Source organism: Rhinoraja longicauda, chromosome 17, assembly GCF_053455715.1.
Source record: "Rhinoraja longicauda isolate Sanriku21f chromosome 17, sRhiLon1.1, whole genome shotgun sequence".
In the NCBI taxonomy this organism is placed as follows: Eukaryota; Metazoa; Chordata; class Chondrichthyes; order Rajiformes; family Arhynchobatidae; genus Rhinoraja; species Rhinoraja longicauda.
In genome coordinates this window covers 28,991,049-29,016,537 of record NC_135969.1, presented here as the reverse complement: position 1 = coordinate 29,016,537, position 25,489 = coordinate 28,991,049, and the positions used below count along the sequence as shown (strand labels likewise).

The following is a 25,489-nucleotide window of genomic DNA, read 5'->3' as shown; positions in this document are numbered from 1 at the left end:
CAAAAGACCAGCCATGACCCTATTAAATGGGGACAGCAGACGCAAGGGGCTGAGTGGCCTATTCCTGCTGTGACTTCTTGTATTATGGAATTTCATTGGGCAACAATTGAAACAAATTGTGTCGAGGGGGCCGAATGTGTGGAGGAGCAATGAATCAGCACATCAGGGAACAGGCATCAAAAGTGAAAAATGGACTGGTGCCAGGAAACACAAAGAAAACGGTCTGCTTCTCAAATTGGTAAGTTTGGTTGGGTCAGGCCAAAGTCAACCTGCCCCGCAAAAACTGAGTTGCAATTATCGGGAATAATTTGAACTATTTCTCTAACTTTTGGTGAGTTATGCTTCAACCGTCTGGCTCTTTGGGCTTTGAAATATGGATGCTGTTGAGCAGAGTGCTGCACACCTTTACTCAGTAAAGGGGCAACTGTATGTATAGCTTTAGGAAGGTGGGATGCAACTGTCCTGGTAGCTTGGCAATGCAGCAGTGTCCTTGGTGAGCTAGTGGTTTGCAGGTAGTCATGTAGAGCTGAGCATCCACCCAACTCTTGCCCAATTATAATGTAGACACAAAGTACTGGAGTAACTCAGCGGGTCAGGTGACATCTCTGGAGAAAATGGATGGGTGGAGTTTCGGGTCGGGACCCTTCTTCAGACTTCTTGATCAGCTGTGTCATTTAAGGTGCCACAAACAAACATTGGTTGAAGGTGGCAATGCTTATGCTTACTGAATACTGCAATGACTGAAACCATAAGTGAATGTTGTGAGGCATTAATGGAAATGATTGAATATTATGTGCTGTTATCTGCAATAATGTTTGACGAAGGGTCTCGACCTGAAATGTCACCCATTCCTTCTCTCCAGAGACGCTGCCTGTCCCGCTGAGTTACTCCAGCTTTTTGTGTCTATCTTCGGTTTAAACCAGCATCTGCAGTTCCTTCTTACACATAATGTTTGAATAGTTGGGGCAATATTGAGCAAGCTGCTTGCTGATGTGATTTCAATGGTTTTGTTGGTATCCAAACACTCAAAGTTTTGGGTGTTAGGAGTGTTGGATTAGTGGATGGGTGTTGGTAAGTCATGAGGAGTTGTTGGGTTGGTGGGTTCTGTTGAACCATTAGGTGTCTGGTGTTGTTAGGTCAATATGTGGTGTTGGGCAGTGCCTTAGGGTTAGTAGTTGGGCGTTGGGAGTTGGCGTAGGTTTGAAGGTGTCAGGGCTCTTGGATTGGCGGGTGTTGGGAAGTACTGCTGGGGCAGTGAGCTTGGAGTTGTAGGGTCAGTGGGTGGATGTTGGGAGTTGTTGGGTCAATGGGGCATGTCCAGAGGCATCTTTGGGTGTTGAAGTTGCTGTTGAATTGATAGGTGTTGGTGTGCTCAAGTCAATGGGTGTCGAAGTGAATGAGTATGGGGGTGCTCACATGGGTGGGTGTTGGGGGTGGGTGTGATGCTGCCAGAGTGAATGGGTGACAGAGTTCTCAATTGGGTGGGCATTGGAACTGTTGGGAGGCAGAATTAGGGTAGTTTCAATTCAGTTTGTGTGCTTCATACAAAATGTTGCAGAAATATTGGCTGTGTACCATTTAAGTCTATTTGGAATTCGTGAGCTGCGTAATGAGTTCTGCATGTTGTCTTTGACGAGTCATATGAGGTACAAGGAATCATAAGGAGGCACAGTCCTCTTTCTTACAGTTAGGCTTTCTGCCTAACCAATTGTTCAAGCGATTTTGATTGCAACATGCGCCATAATTTAGTTCAACAAAGAAACTGACAAGTTACTAAAGAACTGGGTGATGAGATATAATTGAGATCATCAGCTTCTGTGGCATAATTGATACAATTACCTGGTCACTGGATTTAATTGTAGTCATTCATTTAAATCGGTTATAATTGAGGTAATTGATTGGGTGTAGTGAGGCTCATTTGATGTATGAGTTGGGTACAGGTCATTGGGGAAGGCCGTTATAATTGGGCTCTGTTTCTGAATAGTCTTGTTATCTGCTGTGTATTATATGCAGCACAAAGGGGGTCATTAACGGTACCATGAGGCATTTGTCTATTATTAACTGGGGACTAAGGTATAATTGGATTCAAAAGCCGGTGTTGTTGAGAACAATATTTGGATCAATACCTGGATATTTCACCAGGATCTTGGATACTTGCCAATCATTGTGCCTGCATTGCTTACCGAATTACTGCAGGTTGAATTGCTGCAAATTCTGAGGTTATGTACGCCAGGTCAGATCCATGCAGGCTATCTGAATACTGATGGTGCTGGATATAGACATGAATGGCTGGAGTAACTCAACGGGTCAGGCGGCATATCTGGAGAACACGGGTTGGGTGATGTTTCGGGGTCGGGATCCTTCTTCCGACTCAGTCTGAACTGGATGTTGGAGGGTTGATACCTCCAGGCAGCTTTTAAGCTGAGAAGTGAAATTTGCACCTGTTAATTTAAGATCACTGGCTGCTTAAGTAACATCTTGGCAAGATTAACTGGTCGGTAATCAGAAATGGGCACCATGAATACCACCGTTTGAAATTACAGACACAAGCAAACAGAAATTCCTGTAATGCCTGTGTGTGATGTCCAGTATTTTCCTGTAATGCCTGTGTGTGATGCCCAGTATTGTCCTCTGGCTGTGGCTAAGTCTTATTCACGTTTGCAATTTTGTAATTGCCCAGTCTTATGCGTCTGATTTAAATGAATGGAAACTATGTGTGGTGAATGGAAGGATCTATCTCTGAAATTCATTTATTTAATGGCACTTCCATTTCACTGTAAACCCTCTCGAGTCATGGGGAAAGATGCAGAGAATTTTCAAGGCAGGCTAAGTACTGTTATGCAACTTAAAAGATTTGTATGAAAAGAGCTATTGGGAACCTAGGGAATTTTAATGCATTCAATTTCATAATCCTCCGTACAAGGAAGAGATACATTGTTATGAAACAGCTTTGATAGCTTCTGGGCATCCCAAAGCATTTTAAGTTGATGAAATAATTTTGAAGTATAGCCACTGTTGCAATGTAACAGTGCCCATAGCAAGCTCTCACAAATAATAATATAATAAGGTCTTGATGGCGCATAATTTTTAGTGCTGCTGATTAAGAAAATATTGGCCAGAATATCAGAGATGACTCTCCTGCTCTTTGCCTTTGTGCTTGGGATTTTTTTTCCATCCATCTGTTGAAGCAGAGGAGGACTCAATTTAACATGGCATCTGAAGGTGGAACACACCTTCGAGCGGCACGGTGGCGCAGCGGTAGAGCTGCTGCCTTACAGCGAATGCAGCGCCGGAGACCCGGGTTTTATCCCGACTACGGGTGCTGTCTGTACAGAGTTTGTACGTTCTCCCTGTGACCTGCATGGGTTTTCTCTGAGATCTTCTGTTTCTTCCCACACGCCAAAGACGTACAGGAATGTAGGTTAATTTGCTTGGTAAATGTAAAAGTGGGTATAGGATAGTGTTAATGTGCGGGGATCGCTGGTCATCACGGGCCCCGTGGGCCGAAAGGGCTTGTTTCCATGCTGTATCTCTAAACTGAACTAAACTAAACTAAACACCATCAGTGAAGTGCTAGAGTTATATTTTATGTCCAAGTTGCAAGGGAGAGAGCTACAAAACCTCTGTCCAAGTCAATGATCCAATGATACTTTATTCAATGATGCTTTATTGTCACGTGTACCTGGGCACAGTGACATGCTTTGCTTTGCATACTACCCGGTAAAATCATACAGCAGACCTCATCTAGGCGGCACATAAGTGTCACCATGTTTTGGCGCCGACAAAATTGCATAAGCTCACCAAGCAGTCCCATCTTCATCCCCCCCCCTCGCACGGGGTCCCCCTTTGTTCTCGCCCCCCCCCCCCCCCCCGCGAGTCCCCCTTTGTTCTCGGTGCCCCCCCCCGCGGGTCCCCCTTTGTTGTCAATGCTCCTTGCTAGGTCCCCCTTCGCTCTCGGCGGCCTCTCTTGCCGAGTTCCCCTTTGTTTTTGGCGCGCCCCCCCTCCCTTTGCCCGGTTCCCCTTTGAAGTCGGCCGCATCCCCCCTGCCGTTGGGTCCCCCTTTGTTCTTGACGGCCCCTCCCCCTGCTAGATCCACCGTTGTAGTCATATGTACAAGTAGTGTAATGACTTTAAATTATTTTATTGTTAATTGGTGTCAAATAATTCAAAGGAGATTAAATCAAGGTTCTGTCATTTTAACCAGCAAATTGACACTGTAAAGCATTTTAGAGCTTATAGCCTGACTAAACAATGGTATTACAACTTATTTGGACTGAATATGAATCTCCATTAACTGTCACCTGGACTCGCAACAAAAGCAGTGAAAATGAGCCATGGTACAAATTCACAAAGCCAAGCCACTAATTTCAATGTGTGGATGTTATTTTGGTGGTCGAGGCCACAGGGACCTTTGGACTGGTGTTTGACAAATGTCAACAATCTGTTACTTTGTAGTGAAAATTCTGATTGGACTGACCCAGGATGGGGAGGAATCTGCCTACAGACTGGAAGTGACACAGCTGGCGTCCTGGTGCCATCTGAAAACCTGGAGCTTAATGCTCTTAAGACAGTGGAATTCATTGTAGACTTTAGGGGAGCTTCCCGCTCCCTTCCCCCCACTTATCATTAACAACATTACAGTCACAGTCCTTGGAACCATCTCCAGGGACATTGACTCTGGCCACCATTGACTCTGCAGTCAAAAAGGCCCAACAGAGGATGTACTTCCTGCGGCAGCTGAGGAAACACAACCTGCCACAGGCAATGATGGTCCGGTTTTACATTATCATCATAGAGTCTGTCCTCACCTTCCCCATTATAGTCTGGTTTGGCTAGCTACCAAGCATGACATCTGGCGTCTGCATCGTTCGATCAGCCGAGAAAGTTGTTGGCTGCAATCTTTGCCCCATTAACGAACTGTACACTGCAAGGGCCAGGAAGCGAGCGGGCAAGATCATCTCTGACCCCTCCCACGAACCTTTAAAGTACTTCTTTCTGGGAGGCGACTCCAAACTATTAAATCTGCCACAGCCAGACATAAAAACAGCTTTTTCCACGAGCAGTAGCTCCACTCAACAACCAAATGTCTGTAGCCTTTTTTTATTCTGGTGCTTTTTTTTCATATGTTTAAATTATAATGTTTTATTTTTAATTGTCTACTGTATATCTGTTTTTATCCTTTAGTGAGCAAAGCACCAAGGCAAATTCCTTGTATGTGTACACACTTGGCTAATATATTTTATTCTATTCAATTCAATTCAAATTCAATGGGCTCATTCCTGCCCCATTTCAGTGAAAGGAGACAGTTTTGGCTCAGTGTGTGGGTCTCATGTCTCTTAGTCCCAAGCTTCTGGGTTTCATTCAAATGTTTTATGCACATAAAAATTGGTTGGCAGCATCTTAAAAAAGAGCTGTTGAGATATCCTTGGTGTTCAGGTGACTGCTTATCCTTTAAGCAACATTCAACATCACAAAAAATAAAATTACAGTAAAACATCAACAACAGTATCTAATTTTTCCAATGGCTAAGCAGCTGACTTAAATGAGTGGAATAAAATGTTCCAGACAAGTATTTTCTGTGCTGTTAATTGTGAAATGAATAGTTAAGCATTTTTTAATTTAGATCATCTCCTTATTGTTTTTTGCCCACAAAGTCACCTGGCAACATTTCCCCTGTGCATTAAACTCAACAGGTTCTGTTTCCCACTTGCTCCGAACTCTCAATGTTCAACTGAAAGATTCTGCCCCTCTATAACATGAAACCATGTGAAGTAAAAGCATGTTTAGTGGTATCATCCTTAGTAGAATCATCTGATAATCCAGTTTTAGTTTAGTTTTAGAGATACAGCGCGGAAACAAGCCCTTCCGCGCCGACCAGCGATCCCCGCAGATTAACGCTATCGTACACCCACTAGGGACAATTTTTACATGCAACAAGCCAATTAGACTACATACTGTACGTCTTTGGAGAAAACTCACGCAGGTCACGGAGAGAACGTACAAACTCCGCACCCCTAGTCGGGATCGAACCCGGGTCTCCGGCGCTGCATTCGCAGCAACTCCACCGCTGCGCCACCGAGGCGCCCTGGAGGTCTAGAGCTTGCTTGGTTATTGAAGCGTTCCAATCACGGGCTGTTGTTACAGTGTTGTTTATGGGTGCACTCGCTGTGTGCAATTCGGTTGCCGTATTTTCAGTCCAAATGTAAGTACAATTATGTAGGACTTTGTTAGCTTTAGAGCAGTATGAGATATCGTGAGATCTTCAATGGTGTTAAATAAATAAATAAATAAATAAAGCCCTCTTCTGTCACTACCCACTTATTCTAATCGATTCAATTTTAGCCCCACACGGTAATAATTGATGCTTAACATTGATGCAGAAACTAACAATGGATGCTCATAAATGAAGATCCACATTTAAAAAAAAATCTATGTTGTAACTGCTGGTTACAACATTGTTGCTTCCAAGGCAACTTCAAGAAATTTGAATGCCAAATGCAGAGCTTGTTTATCTCCCATTGTGCTCTTTATGGTCGAAATGGTGTAATGGTTATCGTGTCTGAGTAGTTTTTCAGTGTGGGACTTCAAGTTACCAAAGAACAGAAAAGCAATTAAGTTTAATGATCTCCCCAAAATAATGTATCCCAGCATCATTAAGTTTGCAGCCTTTCAGTTAATTACATCTTTCCTAGTGCCATTGAAAGACGGGAATACAAATTCCCATTTAGCTACTAAAATAATTGTAACCTGTGACTTCGCTAAGCAGTGCTTATGTATGACCTGAGAGTGATTTGAGTGTGCTGGTTCATCAGATGCAGAAAGCAAACTTGCAGGTATAATATCTATATGCTAAAACTCTCGTTTGTTTGTTCCTGAACTACAGCCAAAACGGTACACGACAGCATGACAATTTTAGGCCCACCTTACTCACCGTCGTCCCTTTGGTGCTAATGGAAGAAGTTTCATTGAAATCGGTGTTATATTGTTAAAGTTATTCACATTTTAAAGTTTAAATCTATCTAGGGAGGGGGAGGGGGGAAGGGGGTGGAGGGAGGGGGAAGGGGAAGGGGGTGGAGAGGGAAGGTAGAGGGGAGGGGGAGGGCGGATGGGGAGGGGGAGGAGAAGAGGGTGCTGTACCAATGCAGGAGAGGTTTGGGCCCAACGGGTCCATTTGGTCTAGTAGAACTTTAAAAATAACCAGTCTTGATTTGAATAGATTTGGAGTGCAAATGTAAGAATGTCTTGTTGAAGTTGTTCAGAGCTTTGGCAAAATGATATTTTGAGTATTATGTGTTCTCTGCACCTCAGAGAGGATTTGCTAGGTTTGGATTCATTAGATTGAATGTTGGGATGAGGGGATTATCTTGTGAAAAAGATAGAGTAAGGTTGGTCAAAAAGTAGAAGGTTGAAGATGAAATGTGATCTCATTAAAACTAACAGGATTCTAAGATGTGGTAACAGAGAAGATATCGAGATTATCTTTACTCAACATGCAGAGCGTAGAACGAGGGGATTCAATCTTAGGAATAAGAGTCTGAAATGTGTTGAACACTAATTTCATGCAGTGGGTTATGAATTTTTTGAAATGCTCCTTCGAAGGATTATAGTGATTAGAGATAAACAGTGATTCAAAGAAATGGAGACGGGTGGAAACATGGCTTGAGGGATGGTAGCAGCCATGATGTTATTGAATGGCAGAGTCAAGAGTGTTTAATTGTCATATGTATTGGCAATGGAAGAATAACATTCTTACTTACTACAATCTTACAGGTCTGTAAATGCAATACCACACAGATAAATATATATTGATTTGAGACCGATCCCACAACTATTCCTGCCTCAATAACCTTGTGCTTTTCACATTCCGCTAAGAAATGGATAATCAAGATTTCATACAAGACACTGATTTTGGCATTATTTATGTTTGACTATAGAGGAACAAATAAAGATTATTGGGAAAAGAGTTGGAAGTTCCAACAGGACAAAGTGGGAAGATTGTGTCCCAGATTACCACTTTTAGCTTCAAAGATGTTTTCTTCTCAGCCATTTCTTTCTGTTATACTTCCGTTGTTTCTTTCCGTTGTTTCTTTCCGTTGTACTGGAAGTGCACTTTCATTGGTATTGGTTTATTAATGTCACATTTACCGAGATACAGTGAAAAAACATAGCTTTTCTGCTATCTAGGCAGAACATATAATACATGAATACAACAGAAACAGGTACAAAAGAAAAAAAATAAACAGAGTGCTGAATAAAGTTTCAGTTTTGTTTATTGTTGCGTGTACCGAGGTACAGAGAAAAGTTTTTGTTGCGTGCTAACCAGTCAGCAGAAAGCCAATACATGATTACAATCAATCCATTTACAGTGTATAGATATATGAAAAGGGAATAATGTTAAGTGCAAGGCAAAGTCCGGTCAAGAATAGTCCGAGGGACATCAAAGAGTTCAGCACTGCTCTCTGGTTGTGGTAGTATAACGGCTGGGAAGAAACTGTCCCTGAATCTGGTGGTGTGTGTTTTCACACTTCCAAACCTTATGCCTAATGGGAGAGGGGAGAAGAGGGAGTGGCCAAGGTGCGACTTGTCCTTGATTATGCTGTTGTCTTCCTCACGGCGCGGGGTGCGGCTCGGCTGCGGGGCCTAACATCGTCCGGTGCGGCTCGGCCGCTGGACTTTACATCGCACGGTGCGGCTTGGCCGCTGGACTTAACAGTGCCCGGTGCAGCTCGGCCGCGGGACTTAACATCGCCCGGTGCGGCTCGGCTGCGGGACTTTACATCGCTGGTGCGGCATCGTCCATGGGACTTTTCATCGCTGGTGCGGCTCGACCACGGGACTTTTCATCGCTGGTGCGGCTCGGCTGCGGGACTTAACATCGCCCGGTGCGGCTCGGCTGCGGGACTTTACATCGCTGGTGCGGCTCGACCACGGGACTTAGCTGCGCAAGGCTTGGTCGCGGGGCCTTTCATCGCCCGGCTCGGCCGCGAGACGTTTCAGCGCCCGGTGCGATTCGGCCGGGGGGACTTCCATCCCCTTGCGGGGACTGTGCGGGTCGGTCGGGGACGAGCTGTCTGTCCGTGGGCGTGGGGAAGAGAGTGGAAGTTTTGTTGCCTCCATCACAGTGAGGGGGTGTTTGGAGTCACTGTGATGGACGTTTGTGTTGGGGCTATGTGTCTTGTGTTCTTTTTTTCTATGACTGCTATGTAGTTTCGTTCGGTACTTCGGTACCGAATGACAAATAAAGCTCTGTTATATATACTGTTATATTATATTTTGCAAGTAACAAGGCAAAAAGCTGCCCTGCAATACGATTCTTTGCACAGTATCAAGATTCGGTGAACAAAGGACACAAGTTTACTGGGTGTATTTTTATTGATTGATATATTACAATCAATGTGTTAAGAAAACAAAGGTGAATTGGATTGGATCCATGACTGCCATTGCCAATATTTGTTGGAGTATTCATTTCGTATTTATGGTGGTGGAATTATAGGACTTTGCATTGGTGATGTGAAGCTTGGTGTTATGAAAGGTTTCACAGAATAAAGCACTCGGATCCTAAAATTTTAAATGATGATGGAAGAGCCTACAGGAGCTGGAATCGTAGAGCAAAAAGTAAACTGCTGGAGGAGCTCAGTATTTCAGGCAGCATCTGTGGAAGGAAATGGAAGAGCAAGGTTTTGGGTCAACACCCTTTTTCAGATGTCGCTTGACTGACTTCCTCCAGAAGTTTATTTTTTTCATCTTAAATGATGAGATGTAATGTCGATGATGACACTCTAAATTGGCAATGTCTGATGCAATATCAATTTTTAAATCTTGCAGCTCAATAACATTGCTGCATGCGCGCTTATAATTTAAAATCCAGATATACAGTATCCAAAATTCATTTTCTCACAAAATTGTAAATGATGTGAAACCCTGAAGGGACACAGTTCAAGATACAAAGCTTGTAATTTTTATTAACCGTTTATTTTCAAGTATCATTTTCCAATGTTCTATAGATTCAGGGTCAGTTCCTGTGGATTGGAGGATAGCTAATGTTATCCCACTTTTCAAGAAAGGAGCGAGAGAGAAAACGGAGAATTATAGATCAGTTAGCCTGACATCAGTGGTGGGGAAGATGCTGGAGTCAATTATTAAAGAAGTAATAACGGAGCATTTGGATAGCAGTAAAAGGATTGGCCCAAGTCAGCATAGATTTATGAAGGGGAAATCCTGCTTGATTAATCTTTTGGAATTTTTTGAGGATGTGACAAGTAAAATTGATGAAGGAGAGCCAGGGCCAGTGTTTCTGGACTTTCAGAAAGCCTTTGATAAGGTCCCACACAGGAGATTAGTGGGCAAAATTAGAGCACGGTATTGGGGGTAGAGTATTAACATGGATAGAGAATTGGTTGGCAGATAGGAAGGAAAGAGTAGGAATAAATGGGTCCCTGTCAGAATGGCAGGCAGTGGCGAGTGGAGTACCGCAAGGATCGGTGCTGGGGCCGCAACTATTTACAATATATATTAATGATTTAGTTGATGGAATTAAAAGTACCACTAGAAATTTTGCAGGTGACACAAAGCTGGGTGGCAGTGTGAACTGCGAAGAGGATGCTAGGAGGTTGCAGGGTGACTTGGACAGGTTGAGTGAGTGGGCAGATGCATGGCAGATGCAGTATAATGTAGATAAATGTGAGATTATCTACTTTGGCGGCAAAAACAAGGAAGCAGATTATTATCTCAATGGTGTCAGATTAGGAAACAGGAAAGTGCAACGAGCCCTGGGTGTCCTTGTACACCAGTCACTGAAAGTAAACATGCAGGTACAGCAGGCAGTGAAGAAAGCTAATGGCATGTTGGCCTTCATAACGAGAGGATTTGAGTACAGGAGTAAAGAGGTCCTTCTGCAGTTGTACAGGGCCCTGGTGAGATCACATCTGGAGTATTGTGTGCAGTTTTGGTCTCCTAATTTGAGGAAGAATATCCTTGCTATTGAGGGAGTGCAGCGTAGGTTTACGAGGTTAATGCCCAGGATGGTGGGACTGTCATATGAGGAAAGATTGGAAAGACTGGGCTTGTTTTCACTGGAATTTAGAAGGATGAGAGGGGATCTTATAGAAACATATAAAATTATAGAAAGGACTGGACAAGCAAGATGCAGGAAAAATGTTCCCAATGTTGGGGGAGTCCAGAACCAGGGGCCACTGTCTAAGAATAAAGGGGAGGCCATTTAAAACTGACATGATGAGAAAAAACATTTTTACAGCATATAGACTGTCATCCCAACTTCAGGGCAAACTGAGGCATGTGTGGCCATTAGATGAGTTTGCACATGGTCTTTTCGCATTTTACTTGGAAATTCACCAATGGTATCACAAAATAATCAAGATTCATTCATCCCGTACATAACACAAACAGCTGTGTGGTTCGTTGGAAGTGATGGTTCAGGTGGACAAGATGGTGAGGAAGACAGTTGCCATGCTGGCCTTCATTGGGAAGAATATTGAATACGAAGGTTGGGACAAGTTATATAGCTGCACAGGTCATTGGTGAGACCAGACTTGGAGTACTGTGTGCAGTTCTGGTTGCCCAGCGATAGGAAAGGTGCCATCATATTGGAAAGGGGACAGAAAAGATTCAACAGGTTGTTACTGGGATTTTTGTGTGCTTGAGTTATAGGGAGATACTAGATAGACTGGGACTTTTTTTCCTTTGGGGCATAGGGGTGAGGGGTGAGGGGTGATCTTAGAGGTACACAAAATCACGAGGGGCATGGTTAAAATGAAGACTTGGTCTTTCTCATAGAATAGAGGATTCTGAAACTACAGGGCATATGCTTCAAGTGACAGCGGAGAAATTTAAGAGAGAACTTGGGCAACATTTTCTCGGAGGATAGTCTGTATCTGGAAGGAGCAGCCAAAGGAAGCAAGAGACACAGAAGCAATCACGATTTTCAAATTACAATTTGGATGGATGCAAGGATTGGAACAGTTTGGAGTGATATGGGCCAAATGCAAGGAAATGGGACCAGTCCCTATTGCCAATGTAGTTAAAGGGCTGGTTTCCTGTTGTCTAGCTCTATTGCTCTCTGACCTGGGACCTGCCTCTCATTTCCAGAGTCGAGGCAAATTGCAGATCGTGCACTTCCAAAACAAACTTAATCCCTGTTTTAATCGATATCAGTAAATTCCATGTTGATAAGATAAAATTGAATAGCAATGTGCATTTTGTGATGTGCAATGAAATTCTAAAGTTTACATTTATTAATAATACGTATGCGGCAAATTTAATCTCTAGGAAAAAGATCAAAACATTCTCTGAACACTTTCATTCTGAAACTACGTCCAGCGTGTATCCACTGCTAAATCTTCCAGCTCCATTCCAAACTCATTGCAAACCTTCCCATAATTTAGAGCTTTCTATTACTTGAAGATCAATGCAAAGGATCTGCTTGCAGACTCGATTCTCACTCACCTTGTTCTATGTTGCTTCTTTTCTGAGTACCACTAAAATTGAGAGCTAAAGAGGCCTTAAACTGGTGAAGCAAGAGCAGAATAGTAGAGATGGTAGAAATTGTAAATAAATAAGAACAGAAATGGTTTAGACTGACATGTCAGATAGCATCAGATCATTTAGGCCATTAACACTTTACCCAGTGGCAAGTATTTTTAACATTGATCTATAGCTCTTAGAATATTGTGATGTTTTTTTGTGAAAAGGGTCATAGTTGAGTGTATAATGTCTGTAATCAAAACTGCTCTTTGGGTCTGGGCATATGCCCAGATTAGAAAATGAGAATTATTTCACCATATGGTTTGCTGATGACATGAAAGCAATCTGTCCCCATGGTAACAATAGAAGGTAGACACAAAATGCTGGAGTAACTCAGCATCTCTGGAGAGAAGGAATGGGTGACGTTTCGGGTCGAGACCCTTCTTCGGACTGATGTCAGGGGAATGGGCGGGACAGAGATAGAAAGTAGTTGCAGACAGTAAGACTGGTGGGAGAACTGGGAAGGGGAGGGGATGGAGAGAGAGGGAAAGCAAGGGCTATTTGAATTGGAGAAGTCAATGTTCATATTTCACTGGGGTGTAAGCTACCCAAGCGAAATATGAGGTGCTGTTCCTCCAATTTGCGCTAGGCCTCACTCTGACAATGGAGGAGGACCAGGACAGAAAAGTCAGATTGGGAATGGGAGGGGGAGTTAAAGTGCTGAGCAACCTGGAGATCAGGTGGGTTGAGCTGGACTGAGCAGAGGTGTTCAGTTGTCTTAGTACTGGCCACATCTTCCCATCTCCACCCCTTTCTGCTTTCCGCAGAGACCATTCCCTCCGCAACTCCCTGGTCAACTTGTCCTTTCCCTCCCAAACCACCCCCTCCCCGGGTACTTTCTCCTGCAACCGCAGGAGATGCAGCACCTGTCCCTTTACCTCCCCCCTCGACTCCATCTAAGGACCCCAACAGTCTTTTCAGGTGAGGCAGAGGTTCACTTGCACCTCCTCCAATCTTATCTGCTGTATCCGCTGTTCCAGGTGTCACCTCCTGCATATCGGCAAAACCAAGCGCAGGCTCGGCGATCGTTTCGCTGCGCACCACTGCTCAGTCCGCCTTAACCTACCTGATCTCCCGGTTGCTCAGCACTTTAATTCCCCCTCCCATTCCCAATCTGACTTTTCTGGAGGAACAGCACCTCATATTTTGCTTGGGTAGCTTACACCCCAGCGATATGAACATTGACTTCAAATAGCCCTTGCTTTCCCTCTATCTCCATCCCCTCCCCCTTCCTAGTTCTCCCACTAGTCTTACTGTCTCCGACTACATTCTATCTCTGTCCCGCCCACTCCCCTGACATCAGTGTGAAGAAGGGTCTCGACCTGAAACGTCACCCATTCCTTCTCTCCAGAGATGCTGCCTGTTCTGCTGAGTTACTCCAGTATTTTGTGTCTACTTTCGATTTAAATCAGCAAATAGTATCAGTTTATCCATGTGGCTGTTCAATTGGCAGAGTTATGTTGAAACTTGCAAGTTTTGATGCTGCTTTGGACTCGAGGCCAAACATCATTCCAAGACTCTGTGTTGGACCTTGAAAGTCTCAGACTGATTCAGATGAGTGTCTGCCAACCACAGTCAAGCTGTGCCTCCAAATCAATAGTTTTGTTCAAAATATGACTTTTTATGGAAAATTGGGTTAGTTGTGTTATACATATATAAGTGCAAGCTACTTATTAAATGCACCGCAGAGATTAGTGTAGGCAGTTGGAGATCTTCAATGGCACAATAACTTTGCAGTAAGGATAAGTTTAAATGAAGATTTACTCGTGTGAAGATGAACAGACAAGTGTTTCGAGAGACAACTGTGACTGATAAGACCAAATTAATAGCTCTTACCAAAGTTGAAGTAGGCATGTCCCAGGCAAGAGGACAATAGATTAATGGAAAATATCTGGATTAAACAGAAAACTTGGGGTGGATAATCATTCCTAGGTTTTACAGCTTTTAGGCAAATATATGTGCAGTTTTCTCTTGTGTTTGTTGATCCTTGATGAGAGCTTTGACTTTGAATCTTAATTTCCTTGCTTCCTTCGGTGGCAGCTGGGCTTCCTTCCTCAAGGCTCAATGTCTAGACTTTATTTATTAATGCCTCCTTTCTTGTTTCCTTTGAGACCTCCTATAAAACCTACACTGGTGGTTTGATGAGGCACAAAAACAAAGATTACCATCAATGACAGAGTAATGTTTGGCGTGTTGAGGGTGGGGAAAGAGATTGCAAGTTTTGATTTGTGGGAGGAGAAGGGAATTCAATTTAAACTGTGATGCATGGAATCGGGAAGGAGAGGATTTGGGGGTTGGGTAAAGATCACGGTGATGCATTGTGGCAGTAGAGAAATGCAATAAACAGGAGGATCCACATCCTCTAGAGATGCTGCCTGACCTGCTGAAGTACTGCACTTTCTGATGAGTTCTATGAGTAATGCTGCAATGGCAGACATTTCCCCCAAGACTAAGTTTTCATCTGGCTGTTCTCCACTGATTTCTGATTAGGCCAACGTGATGCCATTAGAATATTTTAAAGGCAATATATATAAAGGCCTTATGTAGGTCGTGTTATTTAATTCTCTCTCTCAGGTGCATTTACTTCCTCTCTGACTTTTTTCAGTATTGCTCTCTGTCAATGAAACATACTGGAGACGCTTTGACCACAAGTGGTGAGGGTCATCGTAGCAGAGTGTAGCTTGTCAGGATAGTAATATATTTTAGGTTAATCTTTGAATTAAAGTGCATGCTTAGTATTATCTATCATTTATTGGTGTTTTCCTGTGCATTGTTCACTGGAATTGAAGAAACGTACCGTGTGTGTGCAAGTTCTTTGTTCTGAATTATAACCTAATTGCCGTGGACCTGGCTAGCATTGGAAGGAAAACGTTCTAGTGGTGTTCGCAAGTTTTGAAACTGTAACTATAAACATGTAAAAGTTGGCATGACCAGCATGTCGGGGGTTTAAGAACTATTGATTTGACCCCAGCTATTGTGTTATGGATTCTACCTATCAAACTTGAAGGTTTTCAAGTCTAAGATACAGAGGCAGTAGTTTGGATGAAAGGGCAGAGAATATGGATTTCCTGGTTCCTTTTGTGAGTGAAATGAATCTGAGTGAATGGAGGGATATGGATTATGTGTAGGGAGATGAGACTTTGTCTTGGCATCATGCTCGATAAAGCAGCGGTAGAGTTGCTGCTTTACAGCGAATGCAGCGCCGGAGACTCAGGTTCGATCCTGACTACGGGTGCTGCACTGTAAGGAGTTTGTACGTTCTCCCCGTGACCTGCGTGGGTTTTCTCCGAGATCTTCGGTTTCCTCCCACACTCCAAAGACGTACAGGTATGTAGGTTAATTGGCTGGGTAAAGGTAAAAATTGTCCCTAGTGGGTGTAGGATAGTGTTAATGTGCGGGGATCGCTGGGCGGCACGGACTTGGTGGGCCGAAAAGGCCTGTTTCCGGCTGTATATATATGATATGATATGATATGATATGATATGACACAGACTTTAGAAATACAGTGTAGAAACAGGCTCTTCGGCCCATAAAATCCGCACTGACCAGCATTCATATCATTCACTCGCACTATCCTACACACTAGGGATAATTTACAATTTACAGAGGCCAATTAACCTACAAACCTGTACATCTTTAGAGCGTGGGAGGAAACCGGAGCACCCGGAGAAAAAACATGGATTCACAGAGAGAACGTACAAACTGGACAGACAGCATCGGTAGTCAGGATTGAGCCCGGGTCTCTGGTGCTGTAAGGCAGCAACTTTACCACTACACTACTATGCAGCCCAAGAAAATAGAACAAACATGATGGGATGAAGGACCTGTTCCTATTGCTGTACTGTTCTATTTCCTGTGTTCTTTGCACTTGTAAACGGGAAATGTCCAGAGCTATGAAGAAAGAGTATCGGACTGGGATAGATTTCAGAGTTCTTTCAAAATCTGATATTTTGAGCTGAATGGCCATGCCCTTGTTCTCCATGTGTCCAATGTTCTGATACCTGTGTCACACCTAATGGCCAATTCTTGCCACTTAATATTCATGGCTCTGGAGAGTTTTTCTCTAAATGCAATGCACCAAACTGGCCTTGTTAACTTTAAATGCTTCAGTTTGAAAGGATAGTGCAAAACCAATTTTAGACTACATGGTACAACAGCGCGCTGGGATATATAGTCTGCCAGAATAGACATCTGCTTCAAACAAAGTAGCTCCTTGGTGGTTTCTGCTGTGTCTAAAGTTATTAAAAGTTTTGTCTCAACTCATCCCTCAGGATTTTGTGAAATCTCTTCCTGAAAATGTCACTTGTTTGTGAAATCCTTCTTAAAAGAGGATTTGATTTTGAAATTAAAATCCTTGTGCAGCAGGAGGTCGAGCATCTAAACTGATTACAAAGTCAGACCTGAAAAAGAGGGTTCAACTGAGCAGAAATTATCCCCTGATAATCTATAATAAAACACCAAGTCTAAATTACTGACTGAATTAAACAAGAATCATTTTGTTTTGGGTGCATCATTTTCTTGTATTCACTTGATTTTTGTTTTCTACTTCTAGGTGGGATTTGCATTGCCCAATCCCTTAAAATCTCAATGGAGTCCAGAAGAGTAGACTACGACAAAGTCATCAGGCGGCTTTTGGATACACCTGATGTTCGTGGCGTAATAATTTTTGCCTCTGAGGATGATATCAGGTAAGAGGGACATGTCGTTGTTCTGGATCTTGGCTTCTCTATGTGAAGATGCATCGATAGTAACCCTTCACAGCAAAATGTTATCGAAGTGGTGTTAAAAGAAAGTTCACTCCACATTTGTTCAGAAAAGGAGTTAATGAAACAGAGATTTTGTATCAGTTAAGGTTGAGGTTTAACGAGATATTATTGGAGTTTGCACATATTATTCTGCCTTGTGGGGGGTGGTGGTTGCTGCTGCATGATATGATCTGAAGACTTGGGTTTGGGATAACGGGAGGTGAGGCTTCTGCCTGTCTAAATGAGCAATAATATTTTGTATATTAACTAGGAAACAAGGAGGGAATTGGGGAAGTCAGTTGTTGAGGTAATTAAATCATGAGTTAGGAGGCTTTGTATGAATCTACAAAATATAATTTACTGGAAAATATTTTCTCTGTCAGTTTATCTGTTGATGTAATTTAATTGCCATGGTTTTGTCTTTCAATGGGGAGTGGGAATTAGGGACATGCCGCATTGTGGAGGTAAACATGATAGAAGAGTGACCATGAAATTGGACAAATAATCCATAAATTCAAACTAATAATCTGCAGATCTGCATGTCTGTGCGGGAGAGCCCTGAAAGCCCCCAACAATGACTTAGAGCACACAATGTATTTTGATATCAGATGCACAGACAACAAATCTACAGATCACTCCCTTTGGGCCACAGTCTTAGAATAAAGGGCAGGCCATTTAAAACTGAGGTGAGAAGAAACTTTTTCACCCAGAGAGTTGTGAATTTGTGGAATTCTCTGCTGCAGAGGGCAGTGGAGGCCAAATCGCTGGATGGATTTAAGAGAGAGTTAGATACTCTAGGGGCTAGTGGAATCAAGGGATATGGGGAGAAGGCAGGCACGGGTTATTGATTGTGAACAATCAGCCATGATCACAATGAATGGCGGTGCTGGCTCGAAGGGCCGAATGGCCTCCTCCTGCACCTATTTTCTATGTTTCTATATTTCTAGTCCACTGTTTAATAAATGTTTCTCTCTCTCAAAAACCATACGGAAGAAGCACTGGGGATTGTAGAGGGACAAAATGTACCAGGGGTATGGGAATTCAGTGTCCTTTATGAGTGGCCCAGTTACTTTATTACTGATTGAACTGGGTGTGTCCTGGGTCTGTGTCAGATCTATCAGCAACAGCCATAATATGTAACCGAGAGGCATATTCCCCGCTCTGCCATTTCCATTACATGAGAGGGGAAGCCCTGGTTCGAAGAAAACTGTACAAGAGCTTGCCAAGACCATCAGTAGAAGGATGCAAAAGTGAGATCCCGATGTGATGCTGCTAGAAATAGGACTGCATGCGTGCTAGTTAGTAAAAGAAACAGCTTGTAGTTCTACAACCAGCAGATCAGATCCAAGTTGTAATGTTAAGCATGCTGAATAATGGATGGTGATGATTAATCCAAGGCTAAGAGTGTGAAGCTCCAGTAACAGATCCAGTCTCAGAGCCTAAAAGATTGGTATGAAAGACCAGGCTGGAGCATTTGCTGCCATCTATCTGAAATGTTAAGTGAATGATTCAACTCTTTTTTTTTCTGAATTTCTGGCTTCATTCCATTCAGTTCAGGGAATGATATCAAGAAATGATTGGAGACACTGGGTCCCAATGAGACTTTTGGCCTCAGCAACATTGCAACTGTGGTACTGAAGGGTGATGCTCCATAATTTAACCCTGTTTCTTGCCAAGGGTTTCAGTGCAGACACTGTTCAATAAGGATAGGTGGTGTTTCAGGTCGAGACCCTTCTTCATCCCGGCTTAGACTAATAGTGGAAAGTGCGCCCTCTTCATTTCTGCTGCGAAACGGCTTGAATATTTCTGTTTTACGTTCTAAGCTATGAGAGTCAGCCGTGGCTTATTTGGTCTGAAGGCAGCATGTCCCAGAAACCATGAGATTGAGATTTGAGGTAATACCCTGATGCCACACCCAGACCTCTGTGGGGAATGGATAACTGTATACCAAGTGAAACTTTACACTGATATCCTGTGCTTTTGGAAACAATGTGATCAATTGGGCCCACACCAGCTATCAGGAGAGCAATCCCACCAGTCCCATTCTCCCTCTACTTTTATCCATGTATCTCTGCAACTTATTTTCTCTCATTCATGTTCATCATGTTCATGCCCTTTAACTTTTTATGCCATGAATCATGACAAAGGAATAATTTACAGGAGCCTAATTGACTAGTATCACGTCTTTGGGATGTGGGAGAAAACTGGTGCACCCGGTGTCAACCCATCTTCTCGCACCCAGCACTGTGAATCAGGATCGGACCTGGCCTCTGAGCTGGGAAGTAGCAATACCACGAGCTGTGCCATCATGCTGCCCACTTCTAATATTAAACCCATTATTTTCTGGAATGAAAATTTCGGAACAAAATTTCTCCCACATGTAAACGTCACGTGATGCTCTCTCATCATCCTCAGAAACAAAAGGGAGACGGTGGACGTGTGAGGGAGAATACTTTCTAGGGTGCACGGAAATGAGGGGGAGCAGGACCAATGGAATTGTCACTCGTCTCCTCCAAGCAACCTGCATGGACCTGATTTCCTGAAAGGCCCTCCCAATCACAATTATAAATTCCAACTCACTTTGACTTCAGAAGTAAATGGACCTTAAATCCCTTCTCTTGGCGAAATGGAATACCAGCAATAACCAAAACAGTTACTTCCCAATATACTACTGAAACAAAATTCCATGAAGGATTAGCTCCATTTAGAGACCACCAAAGAATCGTCTGCACATGTTTAAACTTATGACTTGAAAAAGGTAGACTACAGTTGGTTTTCTATCAAACAAAAGTGGAGAGCATTGACAATTAATGGCTCGTATGCCCAGAGGACAGTATTTGTGCATTTAATAGAATGTATTAAGAACAAAGATTAATAGTGCATATAATGATTGATCCAGGATGGTCCAAATCTGGCCATCTTCAATAAAATGGGGGATGATACAGTTATAGCTAATAGAGCTGCTGCCTCACTGCACCAGAGACCTGGGTTTAATCCTGATCTTGTGTGCTGTCTATGAGAAGTTTGCAAGTTCTCTGAATGATTACATGGGTTTCCTCAAGGTGATCCAGTTTCCTTCCATATCCCAAAGACGTGCAGCTTCATAATTTAACTGGCTGCTCTAAATTGCCCATAGCATGTGATTAAAGTTGATTAAAATCTGGGGGAATTGGTAATAATGTGGGGCGAATAAAAAATTGGGTTTATTTAGGATTAGTGTATATGGATGGTCGATAGTCTCAGGGCCACGGACCCGTTTCTGTGTGAATGTCTGTGACATTCTGTCGATTTTGATTAATAATTCGTTATGATTCTTATCCTCTGCCCCCATCACTGGCCAAGATGTTGCAGGTAATTGGTTACTAATAATCCGTTCTGGGGTTTTGGAGAGGTACAAGATTAGTCCATCAAACAGAGCGCTGTTGCTGCAGTTCACGAATCTCCATCTCCATGAAGGCACTTCATCTGACGTGTTCAGCCCAAGCTCGTTATGACTCTGAACTCTTCGTTCTTTTGTGCAGGCAGGTTCTTGCAGGTGCCAAAAGAGCAAACCAAGCCGGCCATTTCATCTGGATCGGCTCGGACAGCTGGGGCTCGAAGACCTCTCCGGTAAAGCAACAGGGGGAAGTGGCTGAGGGGGCAGTGACCATTCTGCCCAAAAGAGCCTCTGTGGAAGGTAAGAATTTGGCGACACACAAACCATTGGCATTGCAAGGTGAACACTTCTGTAAGAGCAGGGGAACCACCATCTTAACCACTGACATCTAAGAGGAGACGGTAAAGGTGACGTGCTTTCCAATGGAATAAGATTTTGCCAGCATCTTAATTTACAACCGCTATTGCTCACACATTGGTCCCACTTGACTCATCCAACCGCCTTATTCTCTATGCAGAAATTGATTTAAATACTCTAGATTTTGACCACAAATAAAAATAAAAATACTGACAGAAGTATAATTTTATTTTATTTGAGTCAAGGCCAAAGGACATTTTCCATCCTGGGTGGCAGTGATTTATGTCATGGTCCATACTGTTTATATCTGCTGCTTTTTTGTGTGTGAGATGGATAACCAGCCAAATATCATTATTTCATTGTGTTGTGCAAAAGTTTAAAAAGCATTAGAGGTTTTGACTATCGCAATGAAACAATTTTCTTAAATGCACTTTCCTGTGTTCGTGCCTATTTCGAGACAACTGGCAGTCAGAGATGAACACATGCAAGGGGGGTGTTTGATAGGTAGATTGTTGGATAAAAGGCCAGAAATGAAGAGCCTGAAAATTATAGTGTTTTCTTCCTCAAGAACCCCGGCCATCTTTCTTTCCCCTCCCCACCCCCCTTCTCCTTTGAACCCTGGCTGACTTTGCATCATTTTCTCCCTACACCTCCATCTGCAGTGTTTTCCAATGGATACACGATTTACAACTTTTCTATCCCGAGCTTAACAATTGTCAACTCTTTATCTCACCTTGTCATTCACTCGGTGCCTGCTATCCTTTTTGCTTTGTGCAAAGAGTGCTGTGGATTCTTCCTTCTGCACGAATCTTGGATCATACGCTGTAACTAATCTTATTTTTAATCATGTCATACAGATTGAAGTAATAAGCGGGAGTCATTTCAATTATCGCCATTGTACCAATTATTTTAACAAGCTCTCCAATTAATTATTTCTACCCAACATTCGTCCGACTACTCCCAATGCCACTGTTTTACACAGATCCCTTTCAAATCTACCATTAAATCTACTTCCATTCCTGTTCAAACTGTGCATTCTGCATCATAACAATTCACTTAGTAAAAGCATTTGTCCTCTCCTCCTCCTGCCATTTACCATATATTTGTGTCCTCTGGTTACCAATCCTCTTGGAACTAAAAAAACATTTTGTTTTTTATTGGAGTTGTGTTTTTTGTAGATTGAATGAGCCTGGGGCATGAAGGAGGAGAGTGTTCAGTTTTATTGTAACTTATCACTTTATCACATGGAAATGGATTGCCTTTGGTCCAACTTACAAACTCCTCTATGTTAGTAGCAGAAGGTAAAATGTTACTGAGAGAAAACCAATTCTCATTCAAGGTAGCTGTGGAATGTACACTGGGCTAAAAAATTCTGGACTCCATAAAATAAAATTGGTATTGTTGACTGAGGATTGCCTTGATTGCTGCAAAGGTCTATCTGGCTCATTCATGTCTGGAGAACGCAGAAGTGGCATGAGTGGTGTTGCTGCCTCACGGCTCCGGTGACCCTTGTTCAATCTTGACCTTGGCTGCTGCCTGTGTGGAGTTTGTATGTTCTCTCTATGGCTGCATGGGCTTCCTCTGGGTGCTGCGGAGTTTCCCCCCACATCCCTTTGATGTAAATGTTGGCGAGGTTAAGTCGCCTCTGAATTTGTCTCTAGTGCGTGAGTGAAGTGGTGAGCAGGTTGTGGGGAGAAACTAATTGGATTAGTGTTGAATTTTTCGTGTTTAATATCAGCGCGGATGCAATGGGCTGGGAATTCTGCTTCTATACCCACTAATTGAGACTGTTTAATTGTCATGTGCACCGTGAATGGAACCATTAGATTCTTACTTTCTGGAGCTTTTACAGGCACGTTAAATGCAACAACACTACAAATAAAGATACAATAAACAATAATGCAATAAATGCAGTTATTCTAGGTAACCATGCATCAGTTATACTATGTAAAGCGGTAGAGTTACTGCTTAACAGCACTTGCAGCGTGGGAGACCCGGGTTCGATCTGTACGGATGTGTATATTGTCCCCGTGACCGCGTGGGCTTTCTCCGAGATCTTTGGTTTCCTCCCACACTCTAAAGATGTACAGGTATGTAGGTTAATTGGCTTGTTGTATGTGTAAATTATTCCTAATGTGTCGGATAGTGTTAATGTGCGGGGATCGCTGGTCGGCGTGGACTCGGTGGGCCGAAGGGCCTGTTTCCGTGCTGTATCTCTAAGCTAAACTAAATAAAGATACAATAAACAATAATGCAATAAATGCAGTTATACCATGTAACCATGCATCAGTTATACTAGATAAACAGAATGCAATCATTCAAGCTAATGTATGTAGTGTAACCTTATGTAAAGTCTATAGTAGTTCATGGTCACACAGCATGATTGAAGAGGCAGAAGGGAAGAAGCTGTTCTTGAACCAAGAAGTATTGCTTCTCAGGCTCCTGTACCACCTTCCTGGAGGTAGCAATGGCATGAGAGCATGGCCAGGGTGGTGGGAGTCTTTGATGAGTTTTTCTGCTTTCTTGAGGCAGGGCTTCATATAGATGGTTGGGAAGTCAAAACCCGTGATGGACCGGGCAATGTCAACCACTCTCTCTTGCCTCCTTTGTCCTTGGGCGTTTGAGTTATCGAACCAAATCGTGATGCAACCAGCCAGTATGCTTTCTTCACTGTATGCCTGTAGAGGTTTGTTGGAATATTCAAAGATATGACTCTGAATTTGATGACTCTAAATTGAAGCCTAATTCTGAACCATTGCAGCATGTTGTGGTAGGTCATCTTACAATGGGCACGTCTGTTCATACAGTTGCCCCTTGATTGAGTAGGTGTTGCAATATTGGAGGCAGAAACAGAGCTCTTCTTAACTATTTTGGTTTTTACTTTCACAACAGAGCATTTTAATTCATGTTGAACACCAGGATGGTATTTTATAAGGTAACTAGACCAAGTGGACTTGTTGGGCCCCAGCATCTCCTGCATTGGTGCAGCACCCTGACCTCCCCCACTCCCCTCTCTCCTCAACCCCCCCTCCCCCTCCCTTCTCCCCAACTCCCCCCTTCCCCCCTCGCTCCCTCCTCCCCTCCCCCTCCCTCCCTTTTAAACTTAAAAATGAGAATAACTAAAAATATATGACCGATTTCAATAAAACTACTTGCATTATCATTAAAGTGACAATGGTGAGTAAGGTGGGCCTAAAATTGTTGCACTATCGTGTACCGTTTTGGCTGAAGTTCAGTCACAAACAACATAACAAACGAGAGTTTTAGTATATAGATGAGAAGCATAGATACGATAGATGGAATGAAAGGTGTATCAAAAATAAAAGAACATCAGTTTAAGGTGAAAGGAAGGTGTTTTAGGAGGAATCAGAGGGGGAAGTTTTTTTAAAAAGTGTGGTTGATATCTGAAGCCCACTGCCAGAGGAGCTGGTAGATTTTGATGCAATGGCTACATTTTAGAGACATTTCAATGGACACTTAAATAGCCAAGCCAAAAAAGAATACCTATCTGATGCGGGTAAATGGGTTTAGTCTGAAGAAGAGTCTCAACCCAAAACGTCACCCAATCCTTCTCTTCAGAGATGCTGCCTGTCCCACTGAGTTACACCAGCATTTTGTGTCTATCTTGGGTTTAGTAGAGATGGGCAGAAGGGTCATCGTGGAAGTGGTGGGCTGAAGGGCTTGCTTCTGTGCTGTACAACTCTGACTTACGTTCCATACAATTGATATCTAGACATGAGAACTGGCCTCTGAAAAATACTGACAGCTACCAGATGTGAAGCAGGTTTTAATAAATCTGGGCATGTAAATCATCCTCCCAAACATCAACAGCTTGCAGATAGGCTTTCTCGCGCTCAATGCTCTTCTGGCTCAGATCCACATTATCACCTCGAATCTCTGTGTTGTTTATATAACGCAATTATGTAAGTAACCAGCAGAGGGATCCTACACCTGTAGTTACCAGTCAACTAAATGGCTGAGCTTCGCCAGAATTGCCACAGTATTTGCAAATGAGGTAATTAATGGTTGCTGATGGAGGGAGAACAGAGAGATGAGCACTGGCCCACTCTTTTCTTTACAATCTTAACTGCACATACGCACAAAATGTTTGTGTTTTTAAATTGATTCTGGCTTCACTTCAGTCCCGACCTCCAATGCTGTTTGCGTGTTGTTTGCACATTAGAGTCATCGAGTCACACAACTTGGAAACAGACTGTTCACCCAAACTTGCCCACACCGATCAACACTGGTCCCACTTGCCTGCTTTTGGTCCATATCTAAACCTGCCCTATCCATATACCTGTCTAAATGTTTCTTAAATGTTGCGATAGTACCTGCCTCAATATCCTCTTCTGGCAGTTGTTCCATACACCCACCACCCTTTGTGTAAAAAAGGTTAATCCTCAAATTCCCATTGAATCTTTCGCCCCACACATTAAACCCGTGTCCTCCGGTTCTCGAGCATGTCCT

At 43.0% G+C, this 25,489-nt stretch overlaps 1 protein-coding gene across 6 annotated transcripts in view; it reads left to right on the top strand.

The window, feature by feature from the left end:
• Positions 1-25,489, top strand: part of LOC144601908 (metabotropic glutamate receptor 7-like) — a 489,446-nt gene that overhangs the window by 212,225 nt on the left and 251,732 nt on the right. For all 6 annotated transcript variants that reach the window (XM_078414451.1, XM_078414452.1, XM_078414455.1 and 3 more), the window contains 2 exons: positions 17,094-17,229; positions 20,808-20,962. In XM_078414451.1, the coding sequence (XP_078270577.1) occupies positions 17,094-17,229; positions 20,808-20,962 (291 nt within the window). The remainder of the gene's footprint in view (positions 1-17,093; positions 17,230-20,807; positions 20,963-25,489) is intronic.